At 43.0% G+C, this 24958-nt stretch overlaps 1 protein-coding gene across 5 annotated transcripts in view; it reads right to left on the reverse strand.

Annotated features, from left to right (window-relative positions):
- Positions 1-24958, reverse strand: part of SFMBT2 (Scm like with four mbt domains 2) — a 127408-nt gene that overhangs the window by 2739 nt on the left and 99711 nt on the right. For all 5 annotated transcript variants that reach the window (XM_061638291.1, XM_061638292.1, XM_061638293.1 and 2 more), the window contains exons 14-21: positions 24118-24188; positions 22222-22361; positions 15900-16009; positions 11026-11201; positions 9214-9377; positions 7107-7355; positions 3404-3532; positions 1-1526 (exon numbers count right to left, since the gene is read on the reverse strand). The exon at positions 1-1526 is cut by the window's left edge and continues 2739 nt beyond it. In XM_061638291.1, coding sequence (XP_061494275.1) covers positions 1386-1526; positions 3404-3532; positions 7107-7355; positions 9214-9377; positions 11026-11201; positions 15900-16009; positions 22222-22361; positions 24118-24188 — 1180 coding nt within the window. In that variant the 3' untranslated portion in view covers positions 1-1385. The remainder of the gene's footprint in view (positions 1527-3403; positions 3533-7106; positions 7356-9213; positions 9378-11025; positions 11202-15899; positions 16010-22221; positions 22362-24117; positions 24189-24958) is intronic.

The raw sequence follows: 24958 nt of genomic DNA on the forward strand, positions 1-24958 counted from the left end.
GTGCCAGAGTGCCCCTCCAGACAGCAATAATGTGGTAACGACAGGGAACCATCACAGAACTTATAAAGGATATGTGGACGGTCCAATATAAATCCACCTCTAATGCATTGTGATTGTGCCAGTGACATATTGCAGAATACACGTGCAAAAATAAAAATCCAGTCTGGAGAGGCCCTCCGCCTACCATGTCACACTTTATTCTGCTGCTTTCCCCTCTTCCATGACTCCCTTTGAGGTGTATACATTCTCAGGAGTAGCCTGGAGGCTTGCAGCCTCTCAGGGGACTGGAAACAAAGCCCTATGGGGAGAGACTGAAAGAACTGGGCATGTTTAGCCTTGAGAAAAGAAGACTGAGAGGAGATATGATAGCACTCTTTAAGCACTTGAAGGTTTGCCACACAGAGGATCTCTTCTTGATTCTCCCAGAGTGATGATGGGCTCAAGTTACAGGAAGCTAGATTTTGGTGGAACATCAGAAAAAACTTCCTAACTGTTAGAGTGGTACAACAATGGAACTGATGACCTACAGAGGTGGTGGGCTCTCCAACACTGGAGGCATTCAAGAGACAGATGGACAGCCATCTGTCAGGTATGCTTTAACTTGGATTCCTGTATTGGAATTGATGGCCCCTTCCAACTCTATGATTCTAACTTACATAATTTGTGTTATGTAATTATGCACTTTAATTATGTAAATTACATTATTATTATGCTATTGCACCCCATTCATTTCAGTTCATAGAAATTTCAGTGCAGCTGGGGGGATGTAATCAATTACATATTGTTTGGGGACTGAAAGCAACAACAACCGTGAATACTGGTTGTATTCACTGGATGGAGAAGAGGAGAGATATGATAGCACTCTTCAAGTACTTGAAAGGTTGCCACAAAGAGGAGGGCCGGGATCTCTTCTCGATCATCCCAGAGTGCAGGACACAGAATCATGGGCTCAAGTTGCAAGAAGCCAGATTTCAGCTGAACATCAGGAAAAACTTTGTAACTGTTAGAGCAGTACGACAATGGAACCAATAACCTAGGAAGGTAGTGGGCTCTCCAACATTGGAGGCCTTCCAGAGGCAGCTGGACAGCCATCTGTCATGTATGCTTTAATCGGATTCCTGCATTGAGCAGGGGTTGGACCGGATGGCCTTATAGTCCCCTTCCAACTCTCCTGTTCTATGATTCCGTGATTTTTCAGCCCCACTTGTATACACCTGTAGTCCTTTCCTGCTGACTACTGGTCAGGCTCCTTGAGAGTGAGCAGCTGGTCTACCAGCTTCTTCCCCACAATACATATTTTATCAGTGATTCTGTATGCACAGGGGTTCTCCAGCTGCAAGCTCAGAACTGAAGTAACAGAGATGGAAAAGTGGAGAGAATGGTGGTCAGTTGGCATACTGGGCATAGAAAGCCTTCTTGACCCGCTCAATCTGGTGGCACAGCTTGATGGCTGGGCCAAGTTTAAGCTCCATGCATTCCTGAACTGTGGGGAGGGTGAGCAGGAGGAGAGCTTGTCCATCAATGTCCTGCAGGAAGGAGAAGAAGCATTCATTTTTAATTTATTTATTTATAAAAATACTTGCATACTGCAATTTCAGTAAAAATAAAACCATATAACCTTTCTGTCTTTCTGTCTTTCTTTCTTAATCAATTGATTGATTGATTGATTGTTATCCCACCCTTCCTCCCAGTAGGAGCCCAGGGCAGCAAACAAAAACACTAAAAACCCTCTAAAACATCATAAAAACAGACTTTAAAATATATTAAAACAAAACATCTTTAAAAACATCTTTTTTAAAAAAAGCTTTAAGAACATCTGAGAAAGTTGTTCCAACACAGGCAGATCCAAAGAAAATGTTTTTCAGCAGATGTTTAAAGGTTAACATAGAAGATGCCTGCTGAATCTCTACTTAAAGATCATTTCAAAAGGACTGGACTAAAGGATCAGTTTTGTGTTGATGTCAAAGTGAGTCTCACCAACGGGGGACAACCAGATGACCTCAGTGATTGAGCTGAGATATAAGGGTTCATGTTGTCCCTAAGGTAGCCTGGACCTAAATTGTTTAGGGCTTTGTAAATCAATACAAGGATCTTAAATCTGGCTCAGTGGTAGATGACAGCCAGTGGTAGATGCGCAGCCTACAGTCCAAAAAACAAGACCTGGAAAGCTTTGGCATAGTTGTGTCTTATCTGCCATTGGCATCCAGGATTTGAACAGAAAAAATAATGAAATTTTGAAGGGGTGGGTTAATCATCCACTATTTTTAAATGTACCAATTCTTCTATTGCATTCTGAGCCAGGAAACACCTTCTTAGGGAAACATATGCTCAATTTGTAATAGATCTAAGCACTGTGAGTTGGATCGATTTGTATACTACACCAGGTAATCATGAATTTTGGCAACGTTGACCCAGTATGGCAAAGTGGTTAGAGTGGCAGACTGTGACCCTAGGAGACCAGAGTTCAAATCCCCACTCAGCCATGAAGCTCTGGATGACCTTGGCCCAGATACTGTCTCTCAGCCTAACCTACCTCACAGGGTTGTGGTGAGGATAAGACAGAGAGAGAGGAGGAAACTTGTATGCCACCTTGAGCTCCTTGGAGGAAAGGTGGGATATAAATGCAATAGTAAATAACAAATAATGAATTAACGCTGCTGCTTGGGATTGTTTTTTTTTTTTACAATACAAACCACAGATAACATGAATGGCTTGAGGAGGGGGCTAGAAGCCTAGAGGAGGGAGGAGGCTGATTCAGGGATGTTAACCCCCCCCCCACCTGGCAGAAGTAGGAATGGAATGAAGGCCATTTCTACCACAAAATGTACCTTAGGGCTTAAGGAGGGTTAGTGATGGGCTGGGGACTGTTTATGGCTCCCTCCCATTCAAATGTGAGTGTGCACAGTAGAATAAAAAAAGAGGGGGAGGTTTATATATCCTACTTTATTTAACAGGATTTATGTACCTCTTAATCATAAAAACCTCTAACTGGGTACCTAAAATATAAAACATACACTAAAATCTCCGATAAAATAAAAAAAGTTAAGAAAATCAAAATAAAACCAGCAGTTTAAAAAATATACATTATAAAATAAAACTACATATTAAGAAAGGCTTTCATATGCCCCCCGAACAGTACAGCGCCTGTACCCGCCTAATATCAATGGGCAGGGAGTTCCAAAGCATAGGTGCTGTGTGGACTAGAGCGATTTGCAAGGGTGGAGCGAACTTGATGTGGCACTTGAAAAAGGTGGCATAGAATATTGAATTGAGCAACATTAGCTCGGGAGAACAAACTCAAGGCAAATTTTATTTTTCAGTTGTAATTACAAACTGAAGAGGGCTGGAATTCAAATCTCAGTCCTGACACGAAAGAAATAATAGAATAAGACAGACTGTGTACCTGTTCCTGAAATATTTTGGCAAGAGGAGCACAATCAGTCAGCTTAATGAACTTCACCACGTCCATCACAGTCCAATCCAATGGGTTGCTCTCCAGGATGAGCTTCTCTTCTGGATCTTGCTTTATTGCCTAAGAAGGCAAAAAATGGAATCGCAGAATTGGAAGGCATCCTATGAATGATTTAGTCCACTCTCATGCCCCATGACAGAATATCTCATAATCACCAATGTCAGCTTTCCTCAGTGTGGTGCCTTCCAGATGTGTCGGACTACAACTCACATCTTTCCTGATCATTGACCATGCTTGCTGGGGCCAATGGGAATGGAGATGCAACTAGGGATCTCAGTGAGTTCCGGAAAAATCAAAAGGATGTGGAAATGGCTGCAGTTTGTGTGTTTGACCATGGACCAGAATGGAAATCAGTCAAGCAGCTACAACTGGTATTCTTTCAACAAGCTTTTTACGTCAAGACCTTATCCCAGTCTGCATCTCTGTTGGAATTGTTTTTAAGATGTTTTTTAATGATGTTTTTAATTTTTTTAAAAAAAGATATTTTTAAGATGTTTTTAGCGTTTTATCATTTGTTTGCCCCCCTAGGCTCCTTCTGGGAGGAAAGGCGGGATATAAATTTAATAAATAAATGAATTGTTTACATTGTTATTGGTTTTGTTTTCAAGTCCACAAAAAATACATGATTAATGACGGATTGTTGTCAGTTTTTTGTATCTATTGTTTTGTTTTTTTCTTCACATTGAAATGAACGTAAGTTATGTAAATAGCTATGCTATTTACAAATAGCTATGCTATAATGTAATTATGTAATTATGTAAATAGCTAGCTATAAGCGGTAGCTTATGTTCAACAGTGGACAAAGAGACATAGTATCTTTTAATTGCTGTAAACCACCCAGAGAGCTTTGGCTATGGGGCGGTATAAATGTAATAAATAAATAAATATCTGGTGGAAACCGCACTGCAGTGAAACAGAAACAGTGCTGATTGTGATGAATACAGGTCAGAACAGAAATTGGTACCTTCTTACATCCCTAGGTGCAGCAACATCTGGAGGACATCAGGCTCAGGAAGGCTGAGCAGTGCCAACTTGGTCAGCTGTCCATCTAGCCTGCCTTTGAGAACCATAATCTCTCTAGCCACTTTATTTCTGTGCTGAAGTCTTGTTACACTTTGTAACCAAATTTAGACTATGGCAATATTGCCTCTGAAAAGCAGAGCTGGTATTGTAGAGATGCAGTGGGCTTGGATTCAAAGTTTCTCATCATCCAAAGATATCCTCCAAAGAGGAAGGGACAATGGATCATCATCATCACTGTTTATTTGTATGCCGCCTTTCCATAACAATTAATGCACAAGGCGGCTCACAACATGAACAGGAAAAAAAGTTACACAACTCACTGTAAGAAATACATTCAAATGGTCAATAAGTTAACAAAAACATCATAAAAAAAACTTACAATAAATTGATACATCCTTATAATTCCTAATAAAATCCAACAAAAAATACAGAAGCATAATCCCAATAACAGCAAAACAAAAAACCAACAATCAGAAATTAAACTTGTACCCAAACAGAAGCCCCTAAACAACACCCCTTGATCTCTGGCATCTTCAGTTAGTGATACTTTTTACAGCTGCAGTCAGTCAAGGCCTCACCCTTTCAGGCCAGGTGGAAAGAGGCCAGCAAGAGGGTCTTACAGCCAAGATGGTCATATTCATTACCCACAGTAGAAATTATATCTTTTTTTTTTATTCCAGCCCTGCCATGGTCTCTGATTCATCAGGCTGCTGCTGCTATATATCTTAGAAAAGCTTGTGTTAGCTTCCAGCACCACGATAAGTGTTGCTGCAACATATTTCTGCACATATTCATATTGTTGCAGGTATCAATTGGACACCGCCCATGATGAAACGTTTTACAGCATTTAAAGAGTATTTAGGAAAAGAGTGCAATCTTCATATTTGCACATGTAGTTTAAAACACACACTCAAATTAGGAAGCAGACTCCCTCCTTTCAAGAGCATTTTCTTTCTCTCAGGTGTGAAATTGACTAGCGAAATGTATGGTCCAGTCAATTTCATCAGCTCTTTGACTTGCAGGGATCAAGAAAGCAGCTACAAATGAGGGATTAGCATATGAATTAATAGGCTTCTCCATCTCCTACACCAGGAATGGGGAACTTGTGGTCCTCCATATGTTGCTGGATGACAACTCCCATCATCCCTGACCACTGGACATGCTGGCTGGAGTGATGGGCACTGGAATTCAGTAGCATCTGGAGGGCCAGAGGTACCCCATCTCTGTGGTACATGATGCCAAAGTGTTCTTCAAGGGCATAATAAAGAAGTTCTACCATTGCCCCTTGTGTCAGTGGCCATAACTAATTATGACCCCCCAAATACACAAGAGGTTTCTAGGGGTCATGGCTACAATTAACGCCATTTGAAGCTATAGTGTGAGCAGTTCCTATGGAATCTCAGAAGCCATTTCTCTTTGGGTGGAAGCTAGACAGTGAGTTTCTAAGTATCAGCGTCCTGCCAATCTTCTCTTCTTACCCCACCTTGCGACTAGCAGAATAAAATCAGACATATGGAAATATATTACAATGTGCAGGGATTGCATATAGATAATTGCTCTTTAACTGGTGGGTCAAGACCCACTACCAGGTCGCAGCCTGATCTAAGCTGAGTCACAACACCAGCTCTGCCACCATTCAAGCATAAAGTAAAAAGTTAATAAATGGGTCCCCAAATGCATGTTTGGGTTAAAATGTCAGTTCCGGGTCTAAAAACACTGAAGATGTCTGGTATAGCTGATAAAGGTTGCAGATGTTCGCTATTCTTGAGCACAGAATGAGTTTCCTTGACATAGAATTCATAGCATGGAGGGGTCTTTAAATAGAGCCTAATACACCTAAGAACATAAGAAGAGCCCTGCTGGATCAGGCCAAGGGCCCATCCAGTCCACCATGCTGTTTTGATTGGCCAACCAGATGCCTGTGGGAAGCCCACACCCATGATGGTTTTCAATGCTAGTCTTACTCAGAGTAAACCTATTGAAGTTAATATCTGAAGGACCGGAGGAGCCTGTTCAAGCTGTAAGATCTTTGGGGGAGGCGCTTCTCTCGGTCCTGCCACGCTCACAGGCACATTTGGTGAGAACACTGGAGAGGGCCTTCTCAGTGGCTGCCCCAAGGCTCTGGAATTCCCTTCTTAGCGGGGTTAGACTGGCTCTCTCCTTGCTGTCCTTCCGCCGGCAGCTGAAAACTTTTCAATTCCAACAGGCATTTGGGAACTGGCTGCAAGGCTTTTAATAATGTGCTGTCTTACTTATCTTTATCTTTGGGCTTTTTAATGGATATGCTTTAAATGGTTTTAATTCTATAGACAGTTTCATTACATTTCCACAATAACTTCTTCTATGCTTCTATCTATTTTTTTCTCTGCATTTGTTTCATTTTTCGTAAGCCACCTTGAGCCCCAGATTTGGGGAAAAGGTGGGATATAAATGATTCAAATAAATAAAAAGGCATGCTTGACTTAGGTTCATTAATTTCAATGGGTTAACTATGAATAGAACTTTGCTGAATACAACCCCATGTCTTGTATCTATTGAAATGCTCCACTAGCGATAACAGTGTATCAGAAGAACGGTAACATGAAAGGGAATCGATAGCCCAAATCCTCACTTGTTTGAACCGAGCCCTTGCCTGTCCTTTGGCACATAAGAGCGACAGAGTCTTCTGGGCTTGGCTACCCCTCCCAGCGTGAGTAGCGCAGTCTGCAGCGGCCCTGCTCCGCAACTTCATTGCACTCGTAGGCTTGGCTGGAGGCACCTCTGCAGAGGAGACGTCCGTCTGGTCATCGTGCAGTTCTGGGCTGGTCTCTTCGCTCCACGTCTCATAATCTAGGGCCTCTGGCTCTTCCTCATCACTCTCCTGCAGTGAGTTTGTGTACACAGGGGGTGGGGGAAATGAACGACGATGAAATATAGATTATATGAACAGAAGGGATGGGGTGTTTAATCAGCCCTGAACATTTTTTTAAAGGATAAATCGGTCAATCTATGAGTTAACAGGATTGTATGTTTTTGTGGGTGTTTTGAGGGGATAGCAATTGAGGGAGCTGCCTTATGCTGAATCGGACCTTTTGACCACCTATCTCTGTACTGACTATACTGACTGCCAGTGACTCTGCAGGGCTTCAGACAGGGGACCTGGAGATGCTGGCACTTGAACCTGGGACCATCTGCATACAAAGCAGTTTAGTAGTGAGCTACGGCTGTTCGCCAAAGGAGAATTTGGGTATTTCTTTCATAATAGCCACAATTCTATGGAATGCAAATTGGAATACAATGTAATATGAGAAATAAAAGAAGCAGTGAAAATACAATTAAAAATCAAGATAATATTTAATGCGGGCATGCCATGGACCACCACAATGAAGTTCATGGACCACTGGTGGTCTCAGTTAGGGAACTTCTGGCTTAAAGGTTTGGTTACAAAAAGTGGTATATACATTATGTTATATAAATATTATAAAGTAGCAGTGCCACCACCAACAGGGCCTCGTCTGACAATCACAGGGCCCAAGATGGGTGATATTAGGGGAGGTACTTCTTTAGGACTTGAGACCCAGGCTGCTTAGGGCTTTGTATACTAGTACCAACACCTTGAATTGAACTCAGTAACTCACTGGTAGCCAGTGCAGTGTTTCAGGATTGGTGGCACATGATCCCATTGAGCTGCCACACCCAGCAAACATTAGCAGCTGCATTCTGCACTAGCAGCAGCTTCCAGACCATTTTCAAGGGCAGCCCCATGTAGAGCATGTTGCAGCAATACAACCTTATGCACTATTGACTGAACCATCAACTGAGCCATCAGTTTCGGTTCTCTCAGCTTCTGAACATTCCAGTCTTAAATTCAGTTCTCCACACGTCAGCAGCAATTTGTGGATTTTTTTTTTTAAATCCTCATGAAAATTCTTCAGGAATTTCTCCTAATAAACAATTTTTTGTATGCAGTTTGGACTAATGTACACATTTTTGCAAGCAAAGTCTCCTAATGTAATGCATTTTGGTATGTTACTTTCACTAATGTATTTATTTTTCATGCATGCCTTCTCCTAACATATGCCTTTTTTGTAAACATTGGTTGGAGAACTGCATTGCAAACTTTAGATAAGTGCAAATTTCAATTGATGGCTGTGTGCCGGTTCTCATATTGTTTTGGAACTTGTGACTTTGATAGATTCCGCTTTAAATGCAAACTCAATCAAATTTCTCCCCAATTCCTACCGGCCATCTCTCCTCCGAAATTAAATGAAGTTGTACTAAATGTAATGCAGGACAATGTGGGTGCTGCTCTGTGGTTTTTGACCAGTCATTGACAACTTGATGAGGTCTTATGTAATAGGTGGAGCAGATGAGGTAGTAAAATGGTCAACATCATTTTGCACTGTTGTAAAACACCGCTGTACCACAAAAGCACAAGTGGGAGAATCTTTCTTGAAAAACAAAAACACCGCATTAAAATCTTCCTGCAAGAAGAAAACTAGCATGTTAGGGGAAAAGGTTCTACCCCAGCACTCTCCCTGCTGTGCTAATTTTCTACTTGAAGTGAGACTTTAAGACAAACACACATACAAACATATGGGAGCACTAACATTTCCCAAACTGCTGTCTGAAATTGTGCTACTCACTGTACCAACTCAAGGCTCTATCATCTCATTTCCCACTCACACTGCTGCATGTGCAGACTCTTTCGAAAAGGGATTTCAGCATCTAAACCTCACCTCTGCAGATTCTGCTGCATCTCTTGCAGATGACTGCTTTTTCTTTTGTGCTAGAATGGGTTTCCGCCTCTTCCTGCGCCGGGCTGGCTTGCGATGTCTGCTCTCTGGGCTGTTGTCACCAAATGGAGACTTCATGACTTTCCTCCTCTTTCCATAATAATAAGCTGGAGTCAAAGATGAACAGCAAAAACCTTGGTTAGCCACCAAACCAACTAAAGCTTAAGGAGCTAATCCAGGCAACAGCAATCAGGGTGATAACACTATAATCACATAATGGGGCCAGCTGACTAAGCAGCTGATCGGTGCTAAACAGCTCTATCGTGCTAGAGAGATACAAAGGTACAAATGCCCATTCTGACATTTATTTTTCCGAGCTGGTGTTCATTCTGTTATCTGTGGCCCTCCTGATGTTGTTAGACCCCAACGACCATCTGTCCCAGGCAGCATGGTTAATGGCCAGGGTTGTTGGGAGTTGTAGTGACTTGGACAACGTGCTCCATGCTCTGGTAACTTCCAGACTGGATTACTGCACTGCCCTCTACATGGGGCTGTCCTTGAAGATGATTTGGAAACTTCAATTGGTCCAATATTCAGCAGCCAAATTACTGGCCAGGATTCCCTTTAGAACTCGCATAGCCCCTCTTTTAAAACAGCTGCACTGGTTGCCAGTTCATTGCCAGGCCCAATTCAAGGCGCTCACATTAGTGTTTAAAGCCCGAAATGGCCCCAAATATCTGAAAGACCACCTACTTCCTTACAGACCCTCTCAGATATGAAGATCAGCAGAGGGGACCCTCTTGGCAGCTTTACAGGCCTCAGAAGCAGCTTCACAATACAGTTTAAATTGTATGCTGAAGACAACTAACTTTACCCTGGCCCTTGACACTTGAGATATATTTTAAGACCTACTCTATTCCTGCAATTTAAATTTGTTTTAGACTGCTTTTAGTGTTGTATTTTAAGAACATAAGAACATAAGAAGAGCCTGCTGGATCAGGCCAGTGGCCCATCTAGTCCAGCATCCTGTTCTCACAGTGGCCAACCAGGTGCCTAAATTGCTGTGACCTGTCCTGGGACCTTAGGGTGATGGGTGGGTGAATAAATCAAAACCACCATCACCCAGCAACACCTGGAAGGTTCACAGATCCCTCATACATGCTTTAGCTTGTTCCTGCTATTGGCTGAGCTATTCCGTCAGTCTCCCATGGAGAGCTGCATTGCCCTGTTCACCTACCCAGACTCTGTCACCCATCTAATGTAATTCCCAGAGAGGCAAGGAGGGTGCCAGCAAATGTCATTTCTTGCTGCAAAGAAGGAGGAGAACCATATGTACCACCTTGAGCTCCTTGGAGGAAAGATGGGATATAAATAAATAAATAATGGGGCACTGCCCCACCTGCCTGGCTTTTTATGTATATTCTGTCCTGGAGTGGCCTGGGCTGGGCTGTCAGCTTCCTGCTTCTTAGTCTCAGTGCTGCTGTTGTAGAATTCAGCAGGGAGAAGGACTGGGACCAAACTGGAGTTAGTTGGCTATGCCTGTCATTGGCTCTGGCTGTGCCTACTGCTGGTCGCCCTGGGTTCTGCCCCACCAGTCCTGATGGGTGCCAGCTGCCACTGACCGGAGGCCGTGTCAGTTTCACCTTTTGTGTTGCAGAACACTTTTAATGCTTTCTCATGGTATTGCATGGTGGCATCCTTCCTCTTTCTGGACACAAAAAACTGCTCCAAATGAAACTTGGGCAAGTCAGAGGAAACCTTCCACAAACCAATGCCGGTGCTGCGATTCATAACACCCTTTTTGCTCATACTCACTATATTTTGTTTTGGTGTGAATGGAGCAGTTTTCAGGGCAGGCTTCAGTAACTGGGACAGGGCTGAATAAATTCGGACAGCATTCCAGCTTGGTGCAAACCCTCCGGCAGAAATCCAGGACCTGATCGGACGTACGGACAATCTTGACGGTTGCCCGGTAGGTTTTCCCTCGGTACCTGTTATGGTGGGTTGCAACACGGCAAATGTTACTCAAACCATTGGCCCATCTAGCTCAGTATTGTCTACACTGACTGGCAGCAGCTCTCCAAGGTTTCAGACTGGGGACTGTTTTCCAGCCCTACTTGGGATGCCGGGAACTGAACTGGGGACCTTCTGTGTGAACAGATGATGCTCCACTGCTGAGCTACAGCCCCTTCTCAACCAACCAATCAGATTACTTGTCCTTCTAGCTCACTGCTGTCGACTCTGACTGGCAGTAAACTCTGAGAGACTCTCCAGAGTCTCAGACAGAGGTCTCCCCGAAAATCTGGTACCTGACCCTTTTAACTTGCTTTCTCCTGTATATAAAAACCTTAAAAAAAACTTTTATTATTATTTTTTGAACAAGAGTAACAAGAAGATCAAAACAAAACTAAAACCATACAGATCTCCCAGCTACAGGCATTTCAAGTGAATAGTTCCTTCTGTTATGGAAAAAAACGCTATAAAATAAACTGCTATAAAATAAAACTAAAGGTAATAATTTCCTTGTCAATTCTATGTGAGACTCAAGTAATCGGGCAATTCTTATCCATATCAGACCAAAGTGTCATACAGTGGTGAGACCATCTCCCAATACAAACGTACCAAATTAAAAGCCTATTATATTTCCATTTCCACAGGTGTGAATGACGTCCTTATACAAGCCACAAATGAGCATATTATGAAGGTGGAGGTCTGGCATTTTGTTGTTTATTCACATGTCTAATAAAATCAAACCAAACAAGAACGAATGAGTCTCTCATTTTTCTGTCCAGCTGCCAATTTCCATTTTTTTCCGTTAGTTTCTCGAAGAGTGCTGTCTGCCAAACTTGAGAATACCAAACCTCCAAATTTAGTCCCTTTAAATCCTTGCAGGCGCTAGCAATGACAGCTCTGGCCACCGCTAGCAGATGGGTAATTAAGTCCTGCTTTTCCAAGTCTTTATTCTGATTTGTGTACATATTAAGGCATGCAAGTTGAGGGCACGGCTCAGTATGTTGGTGAACAATTTTCTGTATCTGAAGGGATATTGCCAGCCAAACGTCCTGTGCTTTACGGCACAACCACCACAAATGGAGATAGGATCCCGTCCCAACCACAACCTCTCCAGCACAGATTAGAAAATGTTCTATGTTAGACTGACAGGCATGCGGGAGAAAGCTTTTTCAGCTGTGGCCCCCAAGCTTTGGAATACCCTACCCCAAGAAGTCTGCTCTGCTCCCTCCCTGTTGGTTTTCCGGAGACGTCTGAAAATGATCTTGTTCCAGAGAGCCTTTGGGAGTGACTGAAGGTAGAGCCTGACACTGATTTTATGCCTTCTACGTTAAATTTTACTTTTGTAGTCCCTTTAGTGCCACTCCCTATATATATGTATATATGTGTGTATATGTATATATATATTATATTTTATGTATTTTAATTGTATTTTATGTATTTTAATTTATTTTTATGTTTTTGTGATTTGACTGTTTACAATTTTATTATATGTGTCTGATTTTATTTTTGTAAGCCGCCCTGAGTGCCCTATTATAGGGTAGAAGGACGGGATAGAAATATTTTAAAATAATAAATAAATAAATAGGCCCATGGGCTGGAGGTTCCTTACTGCTGATTTACAACATGCCATTTGTGTAGTTGCTAATAAAAAGGCCACTGGTTGAATGATGTCACCCTGGGTATCCATAGTATTAACAGCATAATCGTCATTCCAATGAGGCTTTCATTTTGCCAGCTATCTTTGAGTAGTAAAAAAAAGAACACATCAGAAGCTATTAGCTGGCGGCGCTGTAAGACTTTAAAGTTCACTGGGCTTTGCATCTACTGTGGCATTAAAGATTCCACAAGTAAAAATCCATTTTGCTTTTCTAATTAAATGTATTACAGCTGAAGCTAACGGGGCAGGGATCAAAGATCTCCAAACTAATGACCCACATAAGAGAATTTTGAAGGAAGAACAAAGCTTAGACATCCAAGAGTATATAGAAAGTCTTGTTTGGAACAGGATAATCAGACCTGCTCTCTCATTCTGTGCACATCCAAGTAAGCTGCACAGAGTGCAGAATTTCACAGTGAAGAATAAGGAATGACAATTTGCACGTTTCAAAAAAGCAAATTCTTAGCCCTTATGGACCAAAAGGGACCTTGGATTATGCACTGATTAGAATAAATTACATCCAAGAGATGGAGACATGTAGGCTTTTATTCAACTAAGTCCTATTCAGGTAGACCCACTGAAATTAATGAACCTAAGTTAGTCATTTTCATTAACTTTAATGGGTCTACTCTGAGTAGGACTAATATTGAATACCACCTGCAGTTTTCAACAGTTAAGCAAATTAATGAAGGTACACACACTTTTTTTTTTGTTAATTTTGATTGCTGTTTTGTGCAAATCTGGTATATTGAAACATTTGTGTTTCAAAAAATAATTTCAAAAAAAGGTGTGCAGGCACAGGTAAACAAATACCTGCAGGCATGCCAGCAATGGGCCACAGGTTACCAGAACTAATGGTGGGTGGGGAAGTATTAATTGAGGGAAACAGACAACACATGGCACAAATACATCCCATCAAGCCCTGCCCACTAGTGTGAATGGAAACAGATTGGGGGGAAACAGAACTGAAAATTCTCATGAATGGATGAAGGTGCACATACATGCACATGGAAACAGTGACCTACATAGGCATTAATGTCATAGGGCCCATCCATACAACTTTATAATATGCAGTGTTGTAGCTTGGGGCCTCATCAATTCAGCGTCGTACGAATTTTTCCGTTCACAAATCCTCATTAGAAATACCACTGAAAAACTGATATGCTTTCCTGTACCAATAATCAATCGCATTACCATCCGTGCACTCGGACGCAATGCTGTGGGCTTTCCTGAAGCAGGCGGTCCATGGGCGTTCCTCTATCATATGCCAAGCCCCCTGTCTCCTTCCCACCCAATAGCACATCCACAAACATGGGAATTTTTTTAAAAAATATACGTTTCTGCGTTCTTCTGAGAAAGTGCATGAAAAGCAAACAACCATTATGGACCAATCACTGAGAGGGGGTGGACTTAGGAGAGGGGCCAATGCTAAAGCAATTTAGACCCCCAAAAAGCCCACACGTATGGATGCTTGATAATCAGGTTTTCACAATAATCCGACCACAAACTGGACATGTATGGATCTTGAAGCCACCAACCAAATATGGAAAATGCGGATATTGCGGTTAGGTATGGATGGCCCATAGTGCGGACTCAGTCTTTGAGTCAAGCCCCATAGTGTACTGCAGCATAATTGTATATATTAGTGCACATACAATATTTATACAGTTATATGCATTGTTGTGTATATCTGTTGATGTACTGGATCTTCTAGGAAACCTGGAGTGTACATGTCTATAATATTATCCATATATTGATGTGTATAATAATCTGTACAATACTGCATATAATATGCAATAATTGTTCACATTTTTACTGGAAATGCAGGGGAATGGGAATTTGAAAAAAATGTGTGGAAAAGCTAGACATTGAGATTTTCAGATTATGCTGTCCCTATTGTCTGTGGCATACATTGGATAATGGAAAGGTCCAAGGAATTTCAGAAGGAAATCACCCTGTGCTTTATAGATTACAGCAAAGCTTTTGATTGTGTAGATCACGAAAAACTACGGAATGCTTTAAAAGAAATGGGGGTGCCACAGCATCTGATTGTCCTGATGCGCAACCTATACTCTGGACAAGAGGCTACTGTAAGGACAGAATATGGAGAAACTGATTGGTTCGCCATCGGAAAGGGGGTGAGACAGGGGTGTATTTTATCACCCTATTGGTGATATCGTATATCATATGGAAAGCAGGATTGGACCAAGATGAAGGAGGTGTGAAAATTGGAGGGAGAAATATTAATAATTTAGATATGCAGACGACACCAGGCTAAGTATCATCTGCCTATCTTAAAGAAGAAGGCTAGGACTGGGGAAGGCAGCTATGAGAGAACTAGAAAAGGTCCCCAAAGACAAAGATGTATCACTGAACACGAAAGTCAGGATCATTCAGACCATGGTACTCCCAATCACTATGTATGGATGTGAAAATTGGACACTAAAAAAAGCAGATAAGAGAAAAATCAACTCATTTCAAATGTGGTGTTGGAGGAGAGCTTTGTGGATACCATGGATTGCGAAAAAGACATATAATTGGTGTTAGAACAAATTAAACCAGAACTGTCACTAGAAGGTAAAATGATGAAACTGAGGTTATCATACTTTGGACATATCATGAGAAGACATGATTCACTAGACAAGACAATGATGCTGGGGAAAACAGAAGGGAGTAAAAAAAGAGGAAGGCCAAAGAAGAGAAGGATTGATTCTATAAAGGAAGCCACAGACCTGAACTTACAAGATCTGAACAGGGTGGTTCATGACAGATGCTCTTGGAGGTCACTGATTCATAGGGTCACCATAAGTCGAAATTGACTTGAAGGCACATAAGAACAATTGTCTGTGGCTGCCTTCCCTGACTCTATCCGCCCCTTGCAGTATATCCGGGCTAGTAATGGATAGGACGGGCTTGATTCCATGGGGTGGGGAGGCACACAACCTCAGCATTCCCTCATCCTGGCAGAAATCAGACTCCCCTCCCAAGTTTCAAAGGAGCAAATGAGGGGAACCCTTACTTGGCTTTGAGGGTCTCCTCCTGGAAATTCCACCGGGGGTCCTCGACAAGCTGCAGCTCTCGCAAAACGCTCCCAGGTTTGTAAGCGGAGTTGATTACCATGCTTAGGACCTGCCAAAAGAGAGCAAACCAGAGGATGAACACCTGTCACCTCGCCTCAAAAGGTAGACCATAGAGCTGAAAAGGGTGCGCAGGAAGGGGCAACCAAAAAGGATCAAAGGGATGGAGCGAGTCCCCTCTGAGGAAAGGTTACAACATTCGAAGCTTTTCAGGTTAGGAAAAAGGCGAGTAAGAGGGGACACGATAGAGGTGTAAAAAAAGATGCCTTACATTGGCAATGGCGTTTTTAAAACCCATGCCAGGCTTTCTAATGTTGTGTTGAGTGCTGCACCCAACGTGGCCCTTAGTTTCAGTCTTCCCATTGGCACAAGAACTTTTGTATGTGCAATGGAAGTCCCCCTCCTTCCCCTCCTCTTCCCCGCAAAAAAACCCTGCTTGGGGGGGGGTTGGGGAACCCCCAGAACAGTTCTGGGGGACACACAGGGTGAGGGGAGGGAGGGAAGTTCCACTGGTAAAGTGAAAATCCTTGCACAAATGGGACGTCTTTGCTGGACACAACCCACAGTAGGAGCAGAGGGATAAGAGGTTAAGTGAAAAGCGTCATGGTAACAGAGTACTTCCGGTCTGACTTGTCTTACTTCTGCCCAAGTTTGCCTTCCCAGCCCCTGATCCAGCTCTGTCAATTATGTCCCAGAGTCAGCCCTTAAACTTCACTACCCAAGCTGGGAAAGGAGACTGTTCCGGTTTAAATATCCTACTATTATTTTATTTTTATTACATTTTTTGTATATTTATTTATTACATTTGTATACCGCCCCATAGCTGAAGCTAGTAAGCAGCCTCCCCCAAGTTGCTGTTGATAATGAGAGTATTATTTGTTAGACACTTTAATATTACGTTTGTTAAGATGTTTTTCTCGTCGAAGTGACTAAAAGCAACTTTTTTTAAAAGTTGATGATCCCTAGGTGTTTTGGACTGCAACTCCCATCAGTCCCAGCCAGCGGAGATGCACTGCCTGGGGCTAAGGGAATTGTAGTCCAAAACACCCAGAGAGCACAAGGTTGTGGTCAGCTGCCCAAACACCCAAGCAGCACAGAGATCCCGCTCTTGCACATTGATGCTGTCAGGATTTTTTTAATGGACTGCCTTCAAGTCAATCCCGACTTATGGCGTCCATATGAATAAGGTTTTTAGGCTAAGCGGTATTCAGAGTGGCTTTACCATTACCTTTCAGAGCTTGGAAAAATTTACTTTTTTTGAACTACAACTCCCATCAGCGCAGTCCAGTGGCCATGCTGGCTGGGGCTGATGGGAGTTGTAGTTCAAAAAAAGTAAATTTCCCAAGCTCTGCTTCCTCTGAGGCTGAGAGGCAGTGACTGATCCAAGGTCACCCAGTGAGCTTCACGGCTGCATGGGGATTTGAACCCTGGTCTCCCAGGTTGTAGTCCAACACCTTAACCACTACGCCACACTGGCTGTATGCTGGAATTCCCGGTTCATCCTCCTCCTGAATAATTCGCCCTTCTCCGCCTCCTCAGGTGGCTTGTGTACCCATCTTAGCACTCAATCTTTTCAATTCCTGTGGGATAAGCTGTTTCCAGAAGATAATCAGGATGAAAAATAAAGATGTGGTATCCTCTGCTTCTACTTTATTTTTCTTTAAGCCCTTTGAGCTTTGCGTTTACCTTGCAGTGGGAGACCATTATCATGTTAACCATGTTCTCTTTTGCAATGGCATTATCTCTCAATCTCATGCACAGTTAAACTTTTTTTTTTTTTTGCTTTGCTTTGTTAAAAAAAACCCTTGTCTCTCTGGTAGGGATGTAGGAGAATTTTGTTTGGTCTGCATTTTTAAGTGAACTAACCTAATGGGCATCTCCTGGGATAATACATGGATTGGAATGTAAGTATTCTTCCGGTTTTGCTCTTCCCCAAATTTTGCAATACCAGTTCTAGGCTCAAGAAAATGGGCCAAAATTCATTAACAAATGCGTACGCTGTGACCAAATACATTTAGAAATGAGTACATTGAGATAACAATAACCATGTATTTTGTTATAAAATGCATACTGAAATAAATATATAAGGTTGTAGCCAATGCTAATTTTACTCCAAGTAGACCTACTGAAATGAATAGCCATGACTAACTTACTGTAGATCCATTAATATCAATTGGTCTGCTCTGAGTAGACCTCAGTTGGTTACCATCCATAAAAATGAATTTAAGTGAAATTGACATGGTTCCGAACTAGGCTGATTCACCAGTCTCTAAACGCTAGCTTCTCCTAGGAAAGAGACCTAGTTGGGTTTCTTTCTTTCTTGCACTTGTATCCCACCCTTCCTCCAAGGGGCTCAAGGTGGTGTACAATCCTGTGAGGTAGGTGGCTGACAAACTGCGACTGGCCCACGGTCGCCCAACAAGCTTCATGGCTGAGTGGGGATTCGAACCCTGGTCTCCCAAGGCCCTAGTCCAACACCCTAACCATTACACCATACTGGCTCTCCAAGCCAGTGTTACATACTAACAACACTTGGGAATTTTGCCCAAAGTGGAAAGTCCTGCAGCTAAAACTCAGACCAATGATTTGTATCCAATGCTAGACATAGGCTGTGTCCACATCATAAGAACATAAGAACATAAGAAGAGCCTGCTGGATCAGGCCAATGGCCCATCTAGTCCAGCATCCTGTTCTCACAGTGGCCAACCAGGTGCCTGGGGGAAGCCCGCAAGCAGGACCCGAGTGCAAGAACACTCTCCCCTCCTGAGGCTTCCGGCAACTGGTTTTCAGAAGCATGCTGCCTCTGACTAGGGTGGCAGAGCACAGCCATCATGGCTAGTAGCCATTGATAGCCCTGTCCTCCATGAATTTGTCTAATCTTCTTTTAAAGCCGTCCAAGCTGGTGGCCATTACTGCATCTTGTGGAAGCAAATTCCATAGTTTAACTATGCGCTGAGTAAAGAAGTACTTCCTTTTGTCTGTCCTAAATCTTCCAACATTCAGCTTCTTTGAATGTCCACGAGTTCTAGTATTATGAGAGAGGGAGAAGAACTTTTCTCTATCCACTTTCTCAATGCCATGCATAATTTTATACACTTCTATCATGTCTCCTCTGACCCGCCTTTTCTCTAAACTAAAAAGCCCCAAATGCTGCAACCTTTCCTCGTAAGGGAGTCGCTCCATCCCCTTGATCATTCTGGTTGCCCTCTTCTGAACCTTTTCCAACTCTATAATATCCTTTTTGAGATGAGGTGACCAGAACTGTACACAGTATTCCAAATGCGGCCGCACCATAGATTTATACAACGGCATTATGATATCGGCTGCTTTATTTTCAATACCTTTCCTAATTATCGCTAGCATGGAATTTGCCTTTTTCACAGCTGCCGCACACTGGGTCGACATTTTCATCGTGCTGTCCACTAAAACCCCGAGGTCTCTCTCCTGGTCGGTCACCGCCAGTTCAGACCCCATGAGCGTATATGTGAAATTCAGATTTTTTGCTCCAATATGCATAATTTTACACTTGTTTATATTAAATTGCATTTGCCATTTTTCCGCCCATTCACTCAGTTTGGAGAGGTCTTTTTGGAGCTCTTCGCAATCCCTTTTTGTTTTAACAACCCTGAACAATTTAGTGTCGTCAGCAAACTTGGCCACTTCACTGCTCACTCCTAATTCTAGGTCATATATTTAAAGCACATTTGAAGCACATGGCTTCCCCCAAAGAATTCTGGGAACTGTCATTTGTTAATTGTAGTTCTATGAGAAGTAAACTACAGTCACCAGGATTCTTTAGGGGAAATCATGTGCTTTAAATGTATGGTATGTATGCAGCCATACTCAGAACAGACCCATTCAAATGAATTGCCATGACTGAATTAGGCTCATTTTATTTCAGTGGGTCTATTCTGAGTAGAACTTATTTGGATAAAACTAAATGTGGTAATGTTCAGTGCATGTGATGGGGAATTTTATATATACATACATGTATAGCTAATGGGGAATTCAATATACATAAACAATGAGCAAAATATATTCTTTTATAAAGCTATAAAGGTTCATAACATTTTAATAGTTTAGTAGGAAGCCAGATCTTTTTCTCTTTGAAGCTATCTCCCTGACTATGCTGGTTGTTTGGAACTACTTGTACTCAAAACAATTGATAACACTGTGCTGAATATCTCGGTACCTCTAAGAAGTAGAAAGAATTGCAGAATAGCTAAGATGCTTAGCTCATTAGCTGGAGTGCTTAGCTCACTGTGAAAATGTACTTTCATGTGAAGTACTGAACATTGTCAAATTCATTAGAACACCAAATTCACTAGAACATGATGCAGAGAAGTACAGTATCTATGCAATACCTGTGCAAATGCCTGTGTAATACTGTAATGCCTATGTCATTCTGATGTGTTAAATCCTGATTGGTAGATGCTAAAGTCTTTGTCCTGAAATGTATAAAAACCACAGGCAAACAGTGCCAAGTTGCAGTTCTCCACTCACGGAGGAAGACTGACCAAGTGTACACTTGTCATCCAATAAAGGCCTACCTTTTTGCTCCAAGCCTGTGTCTTCAAAATTTTTATTCAAGGATCCCCAGCAAAAGAACCCACAGGAGAAATACAAAATTCTGCAACACATGGACAAAGGAATCGTAGGGGACAACTGTACAGGGTTTTGAGGGATGAGGTGGAAGAGATTTAGAAGGAAGGTGTGAAGGGAGTGGGGGACACGATAGAGGCATATACATTTATGCAAGGTGAGGAGAAAGTGGCTAAAGAGAAGCTTTTCTCCCTCTCTCATAACACTAAACTTTGGTTCATCAGAAGAACATAAGACCACCTTTGCAAGATCAGGACAATAGCTCTTCTAGTGCAGCATCCTGTTCGCACAGTGGCTAACCAGATGCTCATGGGAAGCCCACAAGCAGGACCTGAGTGCAACCATGCCTCACCACCTGCGATTCCCATTAGCTGGTATCCAGAGGCATACTGCCTCCGACAGTGGAGGGAGAGCATGGCCGTCCTAGCCAGTAGCCTTATCCTCCATGCATTTGTCTTGAGTCAGGCTACAGGGTACAGAAGAAGTTCCCATGTCACATAGTTAAGGACGGACTGAACAGTCCATTTCCGGTACATGTTAATTTTGCACATGTTCATTTACAAGTCCATCTGTTCTGTTTCTGCATACCTTCATCCTGACTTCTTGGATGCATTTGGACCTCAAGTGCACTTTTCATTGTGTAATTTGCACATAGGTAGACCTACAGGGGTGTCCTCCTAGGACACTGTTCTTCAACCTTGAATCCCCAAATGTTGTTGGACTACAACTCCCATCATCCTTGGCCATTGGCTTAGCTGGCTGGGGCTGATGCAAGTTGTAGTCTGACAACATCTGGGGATTCAAGGTTGAAGAACAGTGTTCTAGGACATTGTCACAAAATTTAACCTGTACAACATCCCCAGATTTCAGCCAGTTACCATTTACTGTTTCCTTCTGGGAAAAAAAAACACTGGGATCCAAAAATACCCTAGCAAAAAGCCTCAGGGGCAAATTTTTGCAGTTTATTGTGTAATTTACAAATGAGTAGACCTACAGGGTTGTTGTTCTAGGACATTATCAAAAACTGTCACCTGTGCAACATCCCCAAATTTCAGGCAGTTACCACTTACCATTTTCCTTCTGGGAACAACCCCCCCCCGGCTCCAAAACTACCTCAGTTTACTCAATATGCATGGAGAAGGACCTAACATATACTGCTCAGAAAATAATGACCTCCTCTGCATAAGTGTATTTTGGCTCAAGATGCTTTGGTACCATCAAGCACACTTGTGGTGACCAAAAAAAGGGTTTGGGGTACATAGTGACCCCATCTTTCCATTGGAAATCTCACTGGGGTCCAAATATACCCCTGTGTGTCAGTCAGTGCGATTTTTTTTAACAGTCTGGAATGGATTAAGGATAATCTGCAATGCTTTTTGAAAATCCAGATGAAAATTCATATTCAATTAAATATTTAAATATGCATTTTATCCCCAAGTGCACATTTGAAAACATGCTTTATCCTAACACACATTTTAATGCATTTCAGTGCTTTTTTTTTTTAGCTGCATTGCAGAATTTGGGAGGAGTGCAAACTCTAAAGGATAATTACGTTATGGTCTGCGGATTAGTCCACCTGGAGGTGCAAATTAGACCAGTTTGCTTAAGAAGACAGACCAAACAAAAGTCTCCTCTATCCCTATGATGTAACACAGTCCTCACCTCTTTAAGAACCAGCACACATTTGCCTGGCCCAACAGATTGAGGCAGCTCGGCCAATCTTCCCTTGTTCAAATGTGGTCCTGAGAAGCAGCGGTGATTGATGAACAGCGGAGGACAACTGTACCTCCCATTGATGGCACCTGCAGAGAAGAAGCACATGGTTTCCCATTCTCCCTACATCAGCACCGATCATATCTTTCTCTCTGCCAGCTACCATCCAGCATCTTGGGACAGAGAGCGAGCAACTAGGATGAGCGAGCAACTTGCCCATGATGACTCAATGCAGATTAAGGATTTTTTGCTGGGATTTAGCTACCCTTTCTCACTCACAGTCAGGGTTTACGAGCAGGAAAAGGGTGCTTCTCCTTTCCTCCGCTGTTTCACGTTATACTCATGGGTAGAGCAGAAAATTGAAATCATCATTCATGGCTGTGGCTGTGAAATTAATGGTTGCAGATACTCACAACTAAAGGAAAATGGGGAATGCCATTTTTGCTTGGGAACCTCATTCATAGTGACACTTACCTGGAAGCAAGCCCACACAAGCAGAGTGGGATTAATTTCTGAACACATATGAGGATAGCGCAAGCTGGTGGGGGCTGCTTCAGCGTGGCACCCCGCTGGTCTGACAGGACACAGAGGTGTCTGGAGCGGAAGTGAGGGTGCATGACTGCAATGCCCATAATGACCCCAGATAACACATGCTCAGCCACTGGATAAAACACAGCATCTGGAGTAGGGTTGCCAGGTTCAAGGCCTGAGACTGATCCTGTATCTTTAGGAGAAGAGAAAGTCAGCCAAGTGCAGGTGTTCTTGCAACACTGTAATGGGAAAAGCCACAAGGTGGAATTCTTCCTTCCTTCTGCACAGTTTTTAAAGATACAGAAGACCTCTTGGAGGCCGGGGCGATCTTCTCCTAAAGATACAGGATCAGTCTCAGGCCATGGACCTGGCAACCCTAGGTCGCAGGTATGGGTGTGAGGAAGGACGTTACTAACATGGAGGAAAGAGGTATAGATGGGGGAGGAAAAGAATAAAGGAACAAGTTTGCTTTAGCTCAGTGAGGACCAAGGAACAAGGAAGAGAAGGAAAAGGGAAGTCTTGGGGCTGTTAATCTCAGTGGAGAGTCAAGAGAATTAAAAGGGGAAAGACAGAACATAGGGAAACTGTATATTTACATAGAAAGAGATCCTGCGATGCAAAGGGGTAACCAGACTCTATGAGCAAGGGCCCCACCAGAGCATCTCTGAAGATAAGAGTGCTGAAGGTCCTTGGGACCATAGGCAGGGCAACCTTGAGTCCTTGACAATGCATAAGACTGGGTTGGAAAAGGAGACACACCAGCTGGGCAAGTTTGGCACCATTCATTTCTGAATTGTGTCTCAGAATTGAATCATTCTGAAGGTGAGTGTATACATTTATTAGGCACTGGGGAAAAGAAATGCCCGCCCCCCAAGAAGTGGCTTCTCCCTATGGAATGTTTTCTGAGAATATGCCCCTATCAGATCAGATCTTTTTAAACCATGCTTTGAAGAGTGAGGGGGGAAAAAACCACAAAAATGCTCATTACACAAACATTTGATGGCAGTGTAATTGTTCCCAAAATGGTCAGGATTCATGTAAAGTACGGATAAGGAACCTGGTACTTCGCAGGTGCTGCAGGACTGCAACCCCATCATCCCTGACCATTGGCCATGCTGGCAGGGGCTGATGGCAGTTGGAGTCCAACAACATCTGTACACCCACAAGTTTCCCACATGTAATGCGTCCACACTCCTGTGGCTCATTTAACAGGATACTACACAAGCAATTAATCAGTGGGTTGCTTTTCCTCTGCATTAAGCAGTGGCGTTTAAAATGCTTCCGGAGCATTCTGTCACTTTCCAAGAAACTCACCAATTGTCTCTGCCTGTGGAATTATGCAAGGCTCGTGAATTATTTTCTCAACAGGCACTCCAGGTGGTAACCTATTGGATGACAGAAGGATGCATTGAAATCATGTGAAACCTGGGGATGGATCAAGGCCTCCTGACACAAGGCTAAAAATGTCCAATTTATTTATTGCAGTAGTCACTCCATTTCCAGCGTTCAGGCTGTGAGTGCTGCCACTTATGCCACCAAAGTGGTGCCACCCTAGCCTGACACACACGAAGAAAGCAGTAGAGGCTGGTCCAGGTTCAGTCCTCAGCCTCTCCAAGAAGTGCAGGGAAAGACCCTTGCCTGAACTCTGGAGAACTACTGGAGAACTCCCCAGAACTACCTGGGAACAGCTGCAGCACTGGGGGACTGGAGAAGACCTGCCCTGGGAGTGAGTCTCTGAGCATCTGGGTGCTTGCTTGCTCGTGTCTCTGGTTTGCTGTCTCTCAAGACAGCTGAAGTCCCTGGCAAGTGCTGTAAGGACAGGGACCCCCTGCCTAACCCTGACTCCAGAGAGAGACCTCCCAGAATTGCTGTGACGAAGTTGTCATGCAGCTTGTACAGAACTCTTGAGACAGGATAGGAAGGAAATCTACCCACCCATACCTGGCCAATTCAGACACAACAGATTCTCTTCTTCTTCTTCTTTAGATATCCCCTTAGGATGAAAGTATGCATGCCTGTGGATGTGCACCCCCCCCCACAAGTCAGATGCCCATTCTGTACACGCACATGCACTAATTTAAGGAGATATCTATGCACACTCTACACTGTAAGCTGCAGGACACCAGCCCATTTGGCTTAGCTGCAAATCTGATTT

Source organism: Rhineura floridana, chromosome 8 (genome assembly GCF_030035675.1).
Source record: "Rhineura floridana isolate rRhiFlo1 chromosome 8, rRhiFlo1.hap2, whole genome shotgun sequence".
NCBI lineage: Eukaryota > Metazoa > Chordata > Lepidosauria > Squamata > Rhineuridae > Rhineura > Rhineura floridana.